The sequence below is a fragment of the Natrix helvetica genome, assembly GCF_964273705.1.
Source record: "Natrix helvetica genome assembly, chromosome: 3".
Taxonomy (NCBI): domain Eukaryota; kingdom Metazoa; phylum Chordata; class Lepidosauria; order Squamata; family Natricidae; genus Natrix; species Natrix helvetica.
In genome coordinates, this window is record NC_138549.1 from 69,821,166 (window position 1) to 69,840,823 (window position 19,658).

The window sequence follows — 19,658 nt, forward strand, 5'->3', positions numbered from 1 at the left end:
TCTGTGACCTTGAGTAAACAAGCTTTCCATGATTCCAAGAACACCTCATCCAGCCCTTACTGCTCTTCCTCTGAGAAGGAGACCCAAAGTGCTCATCACTTAATTTAAACTTGAAGATGCTTCTGTGTAATTCACTGTATGAACTTCTGACTCCACTCTGGGTAGCAAATGACTGAACTTTTCATACTGCTTTTGTCTGGACAATTTCTTTCAAAGACCGACTACTTGTGGTGTGTGTGTGTGTGTGTGTGTGTGTGTGTGTGTGTAATTATGCATATGAATGATTGAAGAATGTCAGGTCCAATGTTTTGTAGCATTTTGACTCTACCCCTTTGAATTTAACAAAACAACAGAATGGGAAGAGATCTTGGAGGTCTTCTAGTCCATCTCCCTATGCAAGAGGAAGCCCTATACCCTTCCAGACAAGTGACTGTTCAGTTTCTTCTTAAAAGCTCCAGTGATGGAGCATTCACAACTACTGAAGGCAAGCTAGTGAATTGTTCTCACTGTTGGGAAATTTCTCCTTAGTTCTATGTTTTATGTTCACCAATTTTAAGGAATGTAAAGAATATCTTGGTGCCGGGAAAATTTTGCCTGATGAGTGAGTCAACATAATGGAGGGCAGCTGTGGCTTCTGATCTCAGCTGCAATTATTTTTCCTCAGGAACATCATAGTAGGTTCTGCAAAGGAAAGCCTGTGCCTTTTGGGGTGTGAGTTCTCTGCAGAGGCCGTTCTGCCTAGCAGAGCTCAAATTACTTGGAGCAGAGGGAGCTAGCATATGGCTAAGGAGAGACCCCCTGGCTGGAAGTATATTTAAACCTTCTTCAATAAAGAACAGCAGAGCCTCCTTCCTCTTACTGATACTTCCTCCCAAACCGAGTGACAAGTATGTGCCATGTTTTATGACTGCTTAGGAAAGGGGCTTTGCCTTGAGTGGTTTTTGTGGCACTCTAGGGACCTTAAATACCTTTTTAAAGAGATCACCCGAAAAAAAGCGCCTCAAAGGCAAAGGTGGGGAAACGGGGTTGGCCAATGAGAAGGCGAGTTTGTTTTGAGCATCCCCTCCTCATTGTCTCCGCAGCAGCAGCCGCTGCAGCCACAGGCTTCCAATAGCAGCCGAATTTTGGAGAGTCTGTGCCTCTTGCCAAACAATCCAGAGGTGGCAACAGAAGTAGCAGCAGCTGCGTGGGGGATATGAATGGGACTCCTTCTCTCTTGACTCAGGGAAAGGCTGCCAAACTCTTACAAACTGAGGCTGGGGAAGGGAAGAAGAGCCGGCAACTTGCACAGGCAAAAGTAGTTGTGTTTCTCTGCCTCTCCTGAATCTGTGGAAAGTAAAGTTCTTGTGGGGTGGGGAGGGAAAGGAGGGGGGGGAAGGAGGACTTCTGTTGCTGCTTTGAAAAAGAACATTGATCAATGCATTCTTCACAACCGGATTGGATCCTTTGTGATGCTTGAGGTGGAAAGCTGAGCACGTTGCTGATGTACCAGAGAAAAGGAGGGAAAGCCATGGATTTCCATGACAATGTTTCTCTGCGGGCTGTAGGATTCTGCTCATCACTCTTTTTTGTCCTCCTTGTTTTGCCTACCTGTGCCCAAGATGCAGTGGTAGAACCTGAGCCCACCATGGAAGAAATTCCACAAGGAGCATCTACCTTGGCTTTTGTCTTTGATGTGACTGGCTCAATGTATGATGACTTAGTTCAGGTCATTGAAGGTGCCTCCAAAATTTTGGAAACCTCTTTGAAGAGACCCAAGAGGCCACTTTACAACTTTGCACTGGTTCCCTTCCATGATCCAGGTAAGGCAGTATTTTCAAGTGCTCTAAAATTGGGAAATACTTAGAAAGACATGCCTGTACAGATAGATGGGCATTTTTAAAGGTTTATTTTAATAACAGAGGTTTTGGAGGGGTGTGATTAAAATTAGATGCTCTCTGTATGTATGTGTGTGTGTGTGATGTAACAAATAAAAGGACCAGGGATGTATGAGAACAGGTTGTCTTCAAATAGTGTTAGATTACGAAAGACATTATAAACATTATAAAAATAGAGACAGAATTATTTCTATTCATAAAATAATGATTGGAAGGAAACTCTCCCAAAAGAAACTTCAAGAGACTTCCTTAATTAAATGATTGTAGCTTCTGCAACAAATTAATGTGCCAAAATAGGTGCATTGTTTGGGAATTGAATTATGAATTGAAAACAGAGTTCATGACTCCAGAACATGGTTTTATTAACTGTAGATGGCATCTGTGGAGAAAATACTCCTAAACATCAGTTTATACAAACATGCTATGTCATGTTTTCAGTCAATGTTTTACAATTTTTTATTGTAAATGAAATACTTTTTTTAGTAGCTCTTCCCTCAGAATAATATGCAGAAGCCTTCACTTACCTGTTATTTCCTGGACTGGGGGTTTACAATATAACTCCCTTCACCCTCAGCCAGACAATTAATGCCCATGTAGTCATCCAGAAGGCTCCAGGTTGGAAAAGGCAGAATATGTTTTATATATTCTCCAAAAGCATGACCTTTAACACTCCCCTGCTGAAACTCATTGTATTTCCCATGAAAAGTTCTTGGGACACAATCAAATTTTATGGCTGGTGCTTCAGCTGTCTCTTCATTGTCCTCCTCACTTTCCTTCTACACATGGCTGTTCATGCATTCTTCCTGCTTTCTCTCCCGCTCCATAGCATCTGTTTTCTATTCCTTTCTTTAGACTTCCTCTTCTTTTGACAAACATCTTTGGATGATCCTTCAAAGAAAGAGAATGCAGACTGTCCTAGGCTGGGGCAGAGGGCAATAAAAGCACACAAACTACTACAAACACACACAAAAAATGTCTGTTTAAAAACCTGAACTTCCAGCTACTTCTTTCTCCTGAGCTATTCTGGAATGAAGTCATCTGGAATTTGTTTGAGTTGTGGGAATGATAAAAGATATTGCTTTTCAGTTATGACTCTATTTGTTCTTTAAGGAAAAAGTAGCCGCTGAATGGTAAAATTCTTAGTATCATTCATAAAATAATAGGGATGCATGCTTAAAGCTATTTTTCACTAGATGGCCTAGAGTTTTCCCCTCAGAATAAGAATTTGTTTTCTTTCTCTTGCTTTCCCTTTTGTTCATACGAGGCACCAACATATTTGAGAGAAACTGTCACTGCAGTGCAATGTGTACCAGCAGAGGGCCCAAAGGTCTAACATTGGAGTCCCATAGTGGTTTTTTAGATAACCTTTTAAAATCCAACTTTCTTCCAGATTGCTAGGGAATTGTATGGGGTTAAATTGATTTCTGTTTGAGCAACTGACAGTATTTAGGTGACATTGCCAGATCCTCAGATCCTAGGTGCTGAAACACAAACATAATTTAAGACACATTAACTATAAGCTAGTTTGTGGTGTGATTTTTCCAAATAATGGTTCTGCTGAGAAAAACAACTATGTTACAGGATAACGACTTGACCAATTTTTCAAGTTTTAGATATGGAAGGAATTACTAAAAAGCTTTGGTCAGAAATGTGATCCCTACTTTTATTGAAGATGTGCTCCTCGATGCTCCCTCTTGCTCCCTCTTGCTAAAGACATTGAATTTTTTAAAAAATTACTTCTTTGTCAAGAAGCCACATGATTATGTTTCTTTATGTATAAACGTAAATGTCATTACAAAGGGAAGAGCTTTTAATATTATTTTAAAGAAAGGTCTGGTAAATCACTAGCTGCTATCTAAAGACAAAGACATTCCTTGTAAGATGGTCAAGTTGTTAAATGTGCCAGCAAACAAAGCATTTCCATCATGACCAAAACTTAAAGAGCAACAATAGCTCTTCTTCCTCCAACTTTACTTTTAAAAAAACTAAAAAAAAACTGTTGAATGCCACTCACAGTATGTACTGAGTTTTTTTTTTTTAAAAAAAATAATGTCCTGGAAATAAATAATGGCTGCATTCCTGGAATTAGGAACTAGACAATAACAGGAAAGGGAAACTTTATAGATATAAATTATAGGTGCTCTGGAGAACATAAAAAAGGTAATTTGCAAGATGTGTTAGCACACATGAAGTTGTATTCTTCTGAGCATTAAATAGTGATGCCCTTTGCTGGGCTTGCACAACTGCTTCAAAAACTGAGACTGATTGTTAGTGGTATGTGTTTGTGAAAACAGGTAATATTTTACTCAGACCACTAACACAAAGCCATTCAGAATTCCTGAATTTAGAAACCGCTCGTCTTGGAGGGGAAAATTTGACATATCCTGATCTGAATTCTAGCAATAGGGTGGAATTTGTGACATCAGGTACTATAATACTCCACTCATAAAATATCCCATGTGCCAGAAATTAAAAAATATATATAGTTAAAACATATTTTAAATGTGATTTGGACAATCTTATTGAAATAATAATACAAGATAGTTGAATCTTGTGTATAAGATAGTTGAAATCTGAAGTTTTCACTAGAAAATTAATGGATTTTCATGTAAGAGCTTTGGAATTTCATGAAATTTGGCTCTTCTTGTAACATAAAATCTTAGAGAGAGAAGCATTCAGATCTATCTGCTAATCTTTTTTTTCAAGCCTTTCAGAAACAGAAGATGCAAGACTAGAAAAATATAGCTGAGAGAAGAAATGTGTAATTGATGCAAAAATGTGAACTGAGGAATTTGTTGGAATCAGGACAGAGATAGTTGGGGAAAGACCCTAGAGCAATGGTTTCTCAGCCTTGGCAACTTTAAGATATGTGATCTTCAACTCTCAGAATTCCCCAGCCAGAGAGTTTCTCAACCTTGGCAACTTTAAGATGTGTGGACTTCAAGTTCTAGAATTCCCCAGCCACTGATCTAGAGGTCAATTCTTAAGCCCTATTCAATCAAGGCTTTGAAAGTGGCAAGGAGCCAGTGCTTTGGGTTTGAAGGAGACATATTCATGAGGGAAAATATTAGGAACACATGTTGATTGAGCTCAAATGTTGAAAGGCTGATTGAAAGAAGGCTTTGGTGTTACTTGAGCCTCCTCAGCATGTTCTGATATTGGCAATATTTGTTAGGACATCCTGTGTAAGCTGGGGTTCTGCACGTTCTCATTTTAATTTGGGTTGACTCCTCCATAGATTTTGCCTTGGACAAAGTTGCATCTTACGCCTGAGTTTTCAAGCCAATGTAAAGTTAATTGACGGCTGGTGGCGGTGGTTGGAATTTCCTGTTTGGAAATATTGTTTAATCAGATTGATTATAATTGGTTCATTACTTGCTCAGGATCTAGATTTTGTAACTGGAGAAAACCTCTAGCCTCTGTCTCTTTAAAAAGGATTTAAAAAGGAGGTTCTGGTGATTCTTCTGTCTCTGTTTCTGGGTTTACTCAGTGTTAGAAGGGGAGGAAGAAGGGTGGGAGGAAGATAAATGGCATATGGGGTACATCAGGACTCAATGCACTCGCATTTCCTGTTTATATGAAGCCACTGGATGAGGTCATTGGGGTCAAACATCTTTGGCATGCTGATGATACCCAGCTGTACATTTTAACAGTTGGCCAATCAGGTGATGCCTTCCAGGTCTTGTCTCAGTATTTGGAGACTCTAGGTTTCTGGATGGGAAGGGGTAAGTTGAAGCTCAACTCTCATAGGATATAGTGATCACTGGGCTACCAACATCTGGAAGCACTCCATCTTTAGTTCTGAATGGTGACCATATTGATCCCTTTGAGAGGGGTGCACAATCGGGAGATCTTGGATTCACAACTCATATCTGTGGCCAGGAAAACCTTTGTACTGATAGAGTTAAGCCCTTATGTGGACTGGGAAGTTCTTAAGATAGATACACATTGTGTGGTTATTTTCCAGTTATTGGAGAAATAAAGAGGTAGGAAAAAAAAGCAGTCTAAGAAGTAAGCAACACCGAATTCTTATTATAACTTCTTGCAACATACCTTCCACATATCTTGTATTAGTTCCAAAAGCCAAACTGGTTAAGAGTTTGGAGAAATATCATTTTGTACAGCTGGAGGGTTACAAATGGTAGAATATTATTTAATGTAAGAATGCAATTGTAACAGAGGGACATTTTTCATTTGCTCTTTTGGATAATGGCTTAAAGGTTGGTTGCTTTGCTAAATAATTTTTTAAACCAATTGTCTATTTAAGAGCATCTCAGAGTGACAGTCTCTTCAACCTAGTGCTGGCAGTATTTCTGGAAATCCTTGGAAAGCTGAAAAGAGATGAAGAAATATAGTTGAGGCAATTTCCCCCTCAATATTAGATAAAGCTTAAGCAAAAAAAAAAAAAAAAAAGACAGAAGAGAGTAGAGAATTGTGTAAAGTATGCATATGCCAATGTTTATGTAATAGTGTCTATATACTAATGCAAATCAGAATGACCAGTTTTAAGAGAAATAGAACATATTTCATTAGAGAAGGTCCTCTATGGCTCTTGTCTTTTACATAGACAATCTAAAGCAACCTTTCAGAGTATTCCTTCAGATATACCCCATAGCTGACCCAAAATATGATACCAGCGCCAAGATTTGTATGAAATCTTCTGTTTGGACATGATGATTCCTAACATTTTTAAAAAGTTAGGGCCCTCGACTAGGGCCAAGTCAAATTTAAAGGTTCCTGGAAGAAGTTAGCCTTCATGAATGAGCAAATGCTCAACCCCTCCACTCCAAATTTGGTGTTCTTGTTATGTAAGAGTACAAACAACTGGATAATAGAGCAGAAGGAGAAGAAGTAGTAGATGACACTTGCTGTTTTGGAAAGCTGAGTAATGCATTGCTTCTTCTGTATTATTTGACCTGTATCATCTCTTCCTGACACTCCACCTTGTGCAAGGAAAGGAAGACAGGGAAGAATAATCAGGGAACTCCAAATAGTGTTTCTTCTCAACTATCATTGTTTTCACCCTCCCTACCCACTTGTTCAGTGTAAAGCAGCATTTGCTGGAGGTGATGTCACCCCTCATGAGTTCTCCCAAGGTTTTGAGATCCTGGTATTTTGTTCAACCCAGCACTAATAATTCTTTAACCAAATGGTTTAAGTTGATTCTGTATATTTCCTGGATATATGAGGATAATGATGTTGATAACTTCATTAAATTTCTGTGGAGCTTCTCAGTCATCCACGTCATGGTTGTCCCAAATTGAGATTTCATTAAATTGATTTTAGCTACCCACTCCAATGGATATGTGGCTGGCTTTCAAAATCTAATACTAAGAAAACCCATTAAAAATAAAACTGACCATACCCAAAACAGCAAGTCAAACAGCCCCCCCCCCGCAAACTTATTAACTTCAGTTCTGGGATCAAAGCCATATTTTAAGGGATCTTCAGAACCCCAGGAGAGTGGGTGTCTGTATATGTAGAAGATGCTGTTCTACAGGGTGGGAACCACAACACAAAAGCACACAAAGTCCCACAAAATGCCAACTTTTAGTAAAAGGGTACTAGCATGCGCCCACTGTGCCTGAACCAGTGGTGGGTTTCAAAAATTTTTGGAACCTACTCTGTGGGTGTGGCCTCCTTTGTGGGAGTGGCTTGCCAGCCATGTGACCTGGTGGGAGTGGCTTGCCGGCCATGTGACCGGGTGGGAGTGGCTTGCCGGCCATGTGACCGGGTGGGAGTGGCTTGGCAGTCATGTGACCGGATGGGAGTGGCCAAGACAATGTCACTGAATTTTTTGCCCCAATGAATGATCTACAAAAAGAAGATATAAAAAAGGAAATTTATTATTTTGTGCACTTACTACTTAAATAAGATTAAAATAAGTACACAAAACAATAAAAGAGCTACTTACAGAAGGTAAGTAGCTTACTACTTACTACTTGTATTTCAAAGGGAATAAATACATATTTAATTTTACACATGTTAACAGCTGTTGGAATTGTGTTTGCACAACAGTGGAAAAAACAAAGATATGAAAATGAATAAATATTAGAATGTGCAAGAATGAATAAATTGACAATTAAAACCAAGAAGGCTTTGAATACTTTTTCACGTGGAATTCGTTTTATCAATTGCTAACTAACAAAAACAGCAATTAGAAATCTAAAAGTATGAAAGAAAACACCAATTATGAAAGGAAAGGTCACTAAAATGTATAAGGAAATATTATTAGCACTTGATCATTATTAATGTGTAGATAACTGCGGGACATTACATACCCACAAACACAAACTATGACAGTGCCAGGAAAACAAACACACACACACACACAAACAATTCCCCCCCAAAAGACTGCAGATGAAACCAGTTTTTTTCCCTAACCCTAAGAACAGGAAAGACAAAGCCACTGGAATCAAAACCATCAAGGCATTGTGGGAAATTATAAAGGACAGTGCCAGGAAGCTCACAGAACCAGCAACCACATCACAATTACATAAACAACCAGGTATCACACAGAAACACACAAAATCTGGCAAAGCTGCCTTGCACCAACCTGGCCTGCCCACAGAAAAGAAGCCACCTTGAGACACATACCATACACCAACCTGTACACTTAAAAGCAACATATTGCATCACAAATAAAACATTTGCAAGAAGGAATAACATTTCTTGTAATAAACTTTCTATAAACAATAAATAAATAAAAATTCCCTAAAAATAATTAAAAACCACCAAGTTCAGAGAACACCAAAGGACCACACAGTCCTCTCCCTCCTTATCTTTTTCCTTTTTGTCCTTCGACTTCTCCTCCTCCTCCTTTCCCCACAACCCCATCTAGCACTGATGATGTTACCTAGTTTGGTAGTGAAATGTCTGTAAAAAAACCACCAAGCTCAGAAAGCAGCAAGGATCCCACTTTCCCCCACCTCCTCCCTCTTTCTCCTTTTTGTCCCCCCCCCCCCAAAGACTGCAAATGAAACCAGTGTTTTTTCCCCCCTAACCCTAAGGACAGGAAAGACAAAGCCACTGGAATCAAAACCATCAAGGCATTGTGGGAAATTATAAAGGACAGTGCCAGGAAGCTCACAGAACCAGCAACCACATCACAATTACATAAACAACCAGGTATCACACAGAAACACACAAAATCTGGCAAAGCTGCCTTGCACCAACCTGGCCTGCCCACAGAAAAGAAGCCACCTTGAGACACATACCATACACCAACCTGTACACTTAAAAGCAACATATTGCATCACAAATAAAACATTTGCAAAAAGGAATAACATTTCTTGTAGTAAATATATTTTATAAACAATTAAAACATAAAAATTCCCAAACAATAATTTAAAAAAGATATTCTATAAATAAAAAAAAATCCTTAAAAACCATTGTTAAGTATTCCACCAGCAATAATTTATACTATAACTATTTTAAGGTATTGTACCAACTGTAACCATTATTCCACCAGCAATAATTTATACTGTAACCATTTCAAACTATTCCACACACAATAATTTAAAATGAAACCATTAAAAATATTCCATACTACAATTAAACAATTTAAAACAATTATATGCACAATACATTTTAAAGTATTGAGTATAGAATATTTTAAAATGGTTTATTTTAATTTATTTTGGATAGAATCTTTTTTTAAGTAGTCTAAGACAATTTTAAAAAAAGAATCCACACACAATAAATTGAAGTAAACCATTTTAAAATATTCTACACTCAATACTTTTAAGTAAAATTATTTAAAAAAATTCTATGCACAATAAATAAAATATTATTTTAAAATACATTTAAAAAATAAAAGAAAAAAAGCCAGGTTACTTACCAGCAGGCAGAATCAGCAGCTCTCCGATGCAACAGGCAGCAGACAGGCAGAGAGGCAGGAGGACAGGTAAGAATGTTTAAGACTGCTTAGGGCTGGAGAGGGGTGGGGGGGGCTTTTGGCCTAGCCTCGCGGAGGCTTGCCACCCACGCCAGCCCGGTGCTTCGTATCGGAAAGGCCCAAAGGCCTTTCCGAGACGATGCAAAGCTCCAGGCGGCTGCGCCGCCTACGAGAGCACGGCGCTTCGTATCGGAAAGGCCCGAAGGCCTTTCCGAGATGATGCAAAGCTCCGGGCGGCTGCGCCGCCTACGAGAGCACGGCGCTTCGTATCGGAAAGGCCCGAAGGCCTTTCCGAGGCGATGCAAAGCTCCGGGCGGCTGCGCCGCCCACGCGAGCACGGCGCTTCGTCTCGGAAAGGCCCGAAGGCCTTTCCGAGGCGATGCAAAGCTCCGGGCGGCTGCGCCGCCCACGAGAGCACGGCGCTTCATCTCGGAAAGGCCCGTTGGCCTTTCCGAGGCGATGCAAAGCTCCGGGCGGCCGCGCCGCCCACGCGAGCACGGCGCTTCGTCTTGGAAAGGCCCAGAGGCATTTCCTCGGCGAAGCAAGCCTCCCGCCGGCCGCGTCGCCCACGCGAGCACGGCGCTTCGTCTCGGAAAGGCCCAGAGGCGTTTCCTCGGCGAAGCAAGCCTCCCGCCGGCCGCGTCGCCCACGCGAGCATGGCGCTTCGTCTCGGAAAGGCCCAGAGGCGTTTCCTCGGCGAAGCAAGCCTCCCGCCGCCCCCCCTCGTGCTTAGTTGCTTACCTGAGGGAAGCAGCAAGCTCTCAGCGAAGAGAAGGGAGTTTTGAAATGGAGGACGACCCGTTTTTAAACGGGTCGCCTCCAGCCCGCTCACTGATTGGCTGAACTCCAGCCAATCAATGAGCGGCTAGCTGGGCTAGCTAGCTTAGTGCGGACGGGCGGGGGAGCGAGCGAGCTCCGTTGGGATGGCAAGGGGGATAAAGTGACAGGACCGGTGCCGGTTCCCGGTTACTTCCGGGTCCGGTTACTTCCGGGTTCGTTCTTCAACCGGTTCGCGCGATCCGGTGCGAACCGGTAGGAACCCACCACTGGCCTGAACATACCAGATAGCAAAAACAATGGAAGAGAGATGGTCCTTCAGGTAACCATGAAGGGCAGGGCTGGCTTCCGGCAGGCACTACTGCCAGTTTGCTCGTGTGCATGTTACACATGCATGCGTTTGATGAGAACCAGTTTGGGGACAGTGCCAGTTTCAGCGACCCAGGCCACCAAACTACTACCAGTTCGGCTGAACCAGTCCGAACCCACCACTGCTTTAAAGGTAACAACCAGCACACCTTGAATTGCATCTAGAATCCAACTGACAGTCAGTACAGCTCATGTAGCTGTGGTGACAACTGGATACAATGAGAAGTGCCTGATATTGTTTAGACTGCTACATTTTGAACAAGCTGCACGCTCCGGAAGGTCTTCAAAAGCAGCTCGTGAGGATTCTTGCAGGAGTGAATTTCATAATTAGAATTCATTTTGAAAGCTAGCTTGATACTTGCACACAGAATTATTTCCCAACCATACACTGCTCAAGGGAGATGGGCTATAGAAACTATGACTGATTTGTATTCTAGTTTCATACAAAGTTTTGAAAATATGGGAAACAGGAAGGAAAAATAAAGTTTCTTCTTATTTAAGAAGACGCCACATTTAAAACCACATTTTAAAGCATCTTACCCAGGCAACATTTGCAATTGGCTCTGTGCTTTACAAAAATGGAAAGGCAATAGTCTGAATTGGCATTTCTACCTTGGCCTCCATTCCACTTTCCTTCCTTATATTTACTTATTTATAAGTTAAAGCTATATTCTGCTATTTGGTCAACAAAAGCTGTAATGGCAGCTCATTAAAATACTCTCCACAGCTATACCTACAATCATATTTTCCAACTGTTTTGATTCAGCATCTCCCCAAACTCCAGAGTTTCAAAATGCAAAATGAGTCAATCTATGCAAGCTAAACTTTGTCACATTTTCATAATTTCTTATTAGGGCTGCATTGATTGCAAAGGTGGATATTAACTCCTCTGTACAGAAAGAAGGTAGATTTATCGACAATAATTTTAGCTGCAGTATGGATTGTTTTAAAATAATCATTTTTATTTTAGATTATTCAAATCTGTGCACAGAGGAGAACAATCCAGTATTTTAAGCACTTAAAAACTCTGAACGAAGAGAACAAAAGTTAGATACAATGCACTTTAATAATGTAATGCATTATTATATGCATCAAACAATGTAACTTAACAAATAGTAGAAGTAGCCTTTAAGTAGAAGAGATTCTGAGTGTTTATGCAAATGATTTGTGTGACCTTGGGCCTATGTGTAAAAAATGATTCACTTGGGCTGCAGAAATCCGGATGACCACTGGAAAGAGTTAAAGTGTTTTCTACTTTCTTTTGCTGACATCATATGGATTTTTAAAACCAGGTATGGTAGATCCAGTTGCAAGAAAAGTAAAGACCATGTGTTAGAATTATGTGGAGACTTAGATTTCAGGATGAAAAGCTGCCTTTTCCTTTCCCCATCTTCAATTCTCACTTCTGTTTCAGGGAGAAGATGATCTGCAACTGGAATGCAGTCATATTGTTTAAATTAGTGTTGGACATTGAAAGAGCTTAGTGAGGGAGCAAAGAGAGGGTTAAATGTAAGCAGGAAGCCTATTATAATTTTTAAAGCCTAGGCCACTAGTTAGTTTTCATGAGCTGCAATATCTCAAGGGAAGCTGAATATTATTGAAACATTTCCTGCATTCTGTTAGGCTGCACAATGGAATGCTAAAAATTGGTTTTGCAAAATAACTCTTTAAAAAAAAACAGTTAAGTTTAACTGGATTGGCCTGACTGTTTTTGCTAATAAATGTTTTTGGAAAAGAAGAAAGAAAAGAAGTCATTCAGGGAGAAATGATATGCTTTCTTGTTTTGCAATTTCAAATAAAGAGAGGTAAAAGTCATTTCATTTGCAAGCAGATCATGGCTTTTCTTTTCTTTCTTTCTTTTCCTTTAAAAAAACATTTTGCATGTCCATGTTAGCTCAGTTTGTCTCACTTGGTTTAGCTGATTCTTGATGACTCAAGTTGATTGGAGTCCTCCTCAAAGATGTTGGTTTTGAAAAGAATCAGAATGTTCTTACCTATGGTAATTTACAAATACTGTTTCAAAAGCAGTGTTTCCCTATAGGGGAGTGCATAAGGTACTTTTCTTTCAAATCATTAAAGCAGCTATGTCTTTTCCCAAGAATTGGAAGCTGCTTCATAAACTGCTCCTGGCTGCTTTCATACAAGCATGGATGTACAGTTCACAGTATGGTAAACTATTTTAAAGATTTTAATTACGCATAGGTGGTCTTTGAAGCAAAATACCACTTCTGAAGAATTTGCATAATTCTACTACACATTTGATATTGTGACAATCATTCATTAATGAATCTTCATTTGTGATCCAGCTTGCAGTTTGTTAATGATTATGAGGACATGATACTAAATGGCTTGGTTGACATTATTGCAGTGCTTTCAGCTAGTGAAATGAAATGGTATGGCTGGAATCCAGTTAAATTCAACTGATATTCTTAGGATCCAATTAAATTCTATGCTAAGGGAAGTCTTTTGGTTATCAAAAGAAAGCAAAGCTGGGAATACCTCTTGAATTATTTTTCATTTCCAGAGTTGGGGAATGGCTCTCCTTCAATCACATAATATTTGGCACATTCAAACAGAAATACATCAATATATAATGGATTAAAATCAAGCCATTGCCTAACTGATGATACGATGCTTGCTGTCAACCATGAAGCTGAGCCATCTTGGAGCTTCACTGTTGCCACACAGGGGCTGAGGGTTAGGGAGGGGGGATTTGAGATAATTGGGACTTTGTAGCCAAAATAAAATACTTTCTCTTGGAAACCAAGGACATTCTCATACCTGGTCAGAGGAAGGAGGAGTGATGTCACCAGGCAACCAGACAGAGCCGTGATTGGACCATGTGACTGATTGTTTTGAGAAAGTGTAAAACTTTTATTTTTAATTAGATGAAAACCACAGGAAACTTCACAGTCAGTTTTCACCAGATTTGTGCCAATATGATATGTCCAATAAAGCTATTCTTTGAGGAATCTACCTGCTTCGGAGTTTTGCTTGCTATGGGTCTATTCAGTGATGGGTTTCTAATTTTTTTACTATTGGTTTGCTCATGCACGTGCGCATGCGCAGAAGCGTCTGGGCAGGTGGACGGAGCCTCCCGCCACCTCTACTACCAGTTCACCTGATCTGGGTTGAACTGGGAGCAACCCACTCTGGGTCTATTACTTGGAACTCTGACACTTGCTGTGTCAATTATTCCTAGTATATTCCTTTGAAAGTCTCACACCACCTTCTGAAAAGGATACTTCACTCTAATGGTATCACAGAAATGGCTACATTTTGCTTCCTTCTGGGCCAATGGGTAATCTGTGAACATCTGGCCAATAGGTGAGTTGACAATACTTTGTGCTGAAGCTAATGGATAAGAATGGCAAATGCTGACTGACCTCTCTGCAAGGACTTTAGATTCAGAAATAAAAAAGATGCCCATAGCAACATGAATCTTGAAATCCATAGACGGTCAAAGATGTCAAAGAAATCATAGATGAAATATAATGTGAAGATAATCAAACAATTAATTCTTTCTTAAGTCCTCTTATATTTCTTTTTTATTTATCACTATGAAGGTTGACAAAATGTATAGAATGTACTGATCGCATATAAGTAAAATGTGTCTCAATCCTGTATGCAGTGTAATTTGTAATTCTATCCTTGGGTTTTACTGGCTTGAAGGGATCTTGGCATTCATTGCCAATATTTCCTATATTTTTCTTACTGTGGAAAGCAGAAAGTTTAATCTAATGACTGCAAAAATGAATATACTTTCAGGCATCAGTCAACAATTCAAAATGTCCAACTCTCTATTTCATGAGAGTAAATGCAATCATCACCAACTGAAATAAAAAATGGGAAAGGGAGATACATACTCTTCTCTGGCCAGTAAAAATAGGCTTCTATCTATATTAACGTGTCTTTTTTTCCTGTAAAAAATGGTAAAAAATTAATATTTAATTTAATATTGTTGCCATCTGTTCCATAAAGTTGTTCAGTGGTATATAAATAAGGGCATACAGAATGAGTCCATTCATATCAGGTCTTAGAATCAAACAAACATTTTGTGGGGGAGCTGCATGCAAAGTGGTAGATCACAAGTCTGGATTCACAATAAGACTCTTTAATTGTAATGTAAGTGTTAATGCTCAGAGAAAGTTCAGTATAGAATAAAGCTGTTTTGTCAATAGGACTTTCTAGGAATCCATTTTGGAGAATAGAGAATTTGAGAAGGGAAATAAGAGTTCCCTCTTTACCAAGCATTTTCCTTACCGTCAGATAATCCTCTGGCAATGCCAATTTGCTGAGTAACATTGTTTTCTGAAATGGATAATTGGTATTGGTGATATCTTTGCTGCATTTTGTAAGCACGTCACTGGAATAAATGTGCAGACCTTCTTAACTGAGACAGCAGTTACACAACATAACAACTTTACAAAGTATTCTGGCACTTTAATGTTTCTCACTCAAGCTTCCATAAATTAGAATGGATTTTATGAATATTTTTATGTCATAACTAAATTTGCTAATCTTTTAAGGTGTCATAAAACTCTTTTTTTGTTTCTAAACATTATAATCTGGCTAACCCTATAAAAGCTTGTTTTCCAAATTTTTCTCTTTTTTCTTTTCTAGCATTTTATTTAATGAACCCCTGATTTTATAAGTGTTATACTGCAGAGCACTTAGAGAACAGAGTCACGCTCTGGTCCAGCTTTTATTTGCCAACCTATTTTAAAAGTTTAACTGTAGATATACCATTAGGTTGAATTTTACTACACTTACAGCCTTTGTCTATGGGGAAAAAGTGCATGCATTTAAAATATAGATTGTTTATGAGCCAAATAGAAGTTCCATTAGTCATGTTTCAAAGTAACTGTCTAGTTTAGCTAGGAACAAAAATATCAAAGGGAATCACACCTTTCAGGCATAAAAGTGAAATATTTCTTTGGAAATATTTTTTTAAGGAACTGGCCATCTCCCAGGGATTTAAGGGGTTAGAGTATTTTTCTAATATATCTTAAGTTTGCAGAATTAGCTTGCGTAGCAGGATGTGTTCACTTAACATGTGCAAGGAACATCTGGAATCTCACCCATGCATGTTTTTTTTTAGCCACAGTAGGTCTATTAGTAATATTAGTTTTGGCATTGATTTTGTGTGTGGAGGCAGCATTCACAATTAAAGTATTTTCTTTTCTTTTGGGTACCGTATATACACAGTGATGAGGCAATTCCGTTCCCCTTGAAAGATTATCAGGCAAGTGCATATATTTGGAAAAGGAAGTTCTTAAAAAGCCAGATTGGATGTAACAGTATATTAAAGGGATAAAGTACGCTATAAATAATCTTATATAAGATTCCTTCTCCAATAAAGACGTGTTTTAGTGAGTGTCTGTTTTTGGAGTCAAATTCCTTTTCTATTGCATTGAGATTCTCGAAGACGATATTTGTCTCTTATCTGCTTGACTTGCCTTTCTGCAAAATTGGTACTTTCTGATTAGTTCTGCTCATCCCAACCAATTTATGAAATGTGGAGATAATTTCACTCAATCTTTCCCAATTGACAATGGCTTTGTTTAATTGTACTTTGCTCAGAAGTTGCTTTCGTATGAAATAGAGCGGGTTCATAATGTAGAAGGTTAAAGCTTTGCTATTACTAAGTGAGGAAAGTATCATTAAACCTCAATGGGGAATTAGAAGCCATAGTTGAAAGACCCAGGGCCATAGATTTCATACACAATACAATATGGTGATATTCCGTATTAATAAAAATAGAAGGATTGGCAACCTGGTACCTGCAGTGTCTTTAGATGGCATCTATATAAACATCCACACACACACCCAATTTAGTAACATGTACAAGAAAAACTAGCAAGGTATTGTTCTGACTTGAGATTTTAGTGACAGTATTGAAATCTGGTGAAATTATGAGTTAGAATATAACAGATTTTGGAGCTGTCAGATGAAACCTTAGGGTAAGAACATTGCATGAATTAAGCCTATTTTTAATTTAAATGCAACTGTGATTGCATAAGATCATGCACTTATACCCAATCCCTAAAAAGTTTACCATCCTCTGGAAAACAACATTGTTGGCACCTCACACTATGTAGAATTCAGTAGCATTAAATGTGTAGCATTAAATATCACGGTACATATCTGGGGTAATATTGAAGTTGATCTGAGCTGCCTTTCCTACTTTTGTCAAAGTAGGAATGGAAAATGTCCAGGTATCTAGGACACCTTAATTTCTTTCTTTTACTTTGAAATTTAGTTTGTCACAGCTACATCATATGGGACTTGATAAAGGAACACATAAAGCCCTGGAACTTCAAATGTGAACCAGATTCTTCGATGTGGTTCCATACTAAGTGCTTAATCTTTTTCACAATGTAATAGCCAGCTTGCATTAGGAACATGAATGCTACTTTTTCAAGGTTAGAATGATTGAAAAAATATCTTTTACACACCATAAGTTATATTGTTGTGGAATGCATGGATTCTCTGGTTGAATGAACAATATTAATGTTGTACATTCCAGTTCTTTATTTCCCACTGGAAAGGATTTAATCTACCGATATTCCAGATTGGTTATATTAAAACATTACATCTACAATGCTTAAATGATTAGAACATTGCAAATGGAAGATTTCATCATAATTTATCTGGGCTATCACTAAAATAAATTCTTTGCAGTAAGAATAAGCAAATTGGAAGGCACCATGATCACAGAGTTAGAAACCAAATCTGCACCTAAATAGGTCAAACCTTCATACCTTCATTCAGACTGAAATGCATATAACTACTCTCTCTGTTTCATATGTATTTGCTAGAACAATCTGCTTGCAAACTTTATTGGGAATAGCTCCTAAATTACGATTTGGCATTATATCCATTTATTTTGGGATTGTGCAAATTATTTTGTTATTGTCCTTGCAATGTAGCAATTATAGGAATGGAAACCCCAAAATATATAATTATAGATATATATGTCGAGAAAGCAACAGCAAGGATTACTTACATATAGTAATTATCCAATTTATTATCTGGATAATAGAGAGTTTTATATCACAGTTCAGCTCAGCAAAGCTTTAATTTGTTTCTGTTTGTGTTTATATAAAAATCAAGTCTCCCTGATTTTCTGGAGCCCTGAATATATATCAAGATTACAGAAGAGCAATATTTGAGGTAAGTTGTACAAGAATATAGAATAGAATAGAATTCTTTATTGGCCAAGTGTGATCAGATGCACAAGGAATTTGTCTTGGGTGCATAAGCTCAGAGTACATATACACAGCAAGTAATAGGTCATAGGTCATATAACCATAGTTAGAATCATTAATCATAAGTTACAAGCAACAACTGATAAATCATAAGAAACCAATAGGAGAAGATTGTAGGAAAGATGAGAAATGAGATAGTGCTGTGGGAATTAAGTGTTCAGTAGAATGATGGCACTGGGGCTGGTGGTGGAGGAACTATCTTTATGTCTGGTTGTTTTGAGATGTAGTGCTTTATAGCACTGCCATAAACAACAAAGATGATTAGGGGACTGGAGACTAAAACATATGAAGAACGGTTGCAGGAACTAGGTATGTCTAGCTTAAGAGAAAGAAGGACTAGGGGAGACATGATAGCAGTGTTCCAATATCTCAGGGGTTGCCACAAAGAAGAGGGAGTCAAGCTATTCTCCAAGGCACCTGAGGACAGAACAAGAAGCAATGGGTGGAAACTGATCAAGGAGAGAAGCAACTTAGAACTGAGGAGAAATTTCCTGACAGTTAGAACAATTAATCAGTGGAACAGCTTGCCTCCAGAAGTTGTGAATGCCCCAACACTGGAAGTCTTTAAGAAGATGTTGGATAGCCATTTGTCTGGAACGGTATAGGGTTTCCTGCCTAGGCAGGGGGTTGGACTAGAAGACCTCCAAGGTCCCTTCCAACTCTACTATTGTATTGTATTGTATTGCCCTTAAGAGAGAAGTTGAGATAGATTATGCCCAGGATGTGAGAGGTCTGTAGATATTTTCTCAGCCCTCTTTCTCGTTCGTGCAGTACACAAATCCTCAATGGAAGTCAGGCTGGTTGTGATTGTTTTTCTGCAGTCATAACTCATATATGGTTCTATAACTGAATTTTCTTCTGTGTAGGGACTATTTTAGTTAGGTCAAATAGTGAACTTCAGAACTTTTGCAAGCAATGTAGTTAGCCCTATACTAGGAAAATACATAGTTACTGTCATAATTCTGCAATTATTTTGCCAGAGATTTCATATTGCTGAAAAGAACGAAGTACTATAACATTTGGTCATGGAGATCCACATTCCCAAACTCTTGAATACAATCCCAGAGTTTATCTACTGCTCAATTACAATACCTGTAGTATTTCCTGTGACAAGAAAAAAAGTACTAAACATATTGGGAATTAATTTTATGATTCATATACCATATATGGTGACATCCTTATTCCCAAGTTCTCTCAGGGACTCAGTTTTCAGATTTTGAAACATCAACCCAAAACAACAATGACAAGAACAACAACATGGCAACATACGAAGATAATATAGCTCTTTGATGAAAAAACAAGGTGCATTAATGTTTAAGTAGTGCATTGGTTAGAATGCAGTATTGAAGGCCAACTCTGCCCACTGCCAGGAGTTTGATCCTGACCAGCTCAAAGATGGTCTTCCAACCTTCCCAGGTCAGTAAAATGAGGGTCCAGATTGTTGGGGGAAATATGCTTACTCTGTAA

At 38.7% G+C, this 19,658-nt stretch overlaps 1 protein-coding gene across 1 annotated transcript in view; it reads left to right on the plus strand.

Moving 5' to 3' along the window:
• Positions 1 to 1,510: 1,510 nt before the first annotated feature.
• The window catches only part of HMCN1 (hemicentin 1), a gene marked incomplete at its 5' end in the record, with an annotated part of 236,014 nt that continues 217,866 nt past the window's right edge, over positions 1,511 to 19,658 (plus strand). Inside the window, one exon of the mRNA XM_081947388.1 lies at positions 1,511 to 1,802. Coding sequence (XP_081803514.1) covers positions 1,511 to 1,802 — 292 coding nt within the window. The remainder of the gene's footprint in view (positions 1,803 to 19,658) is intronic.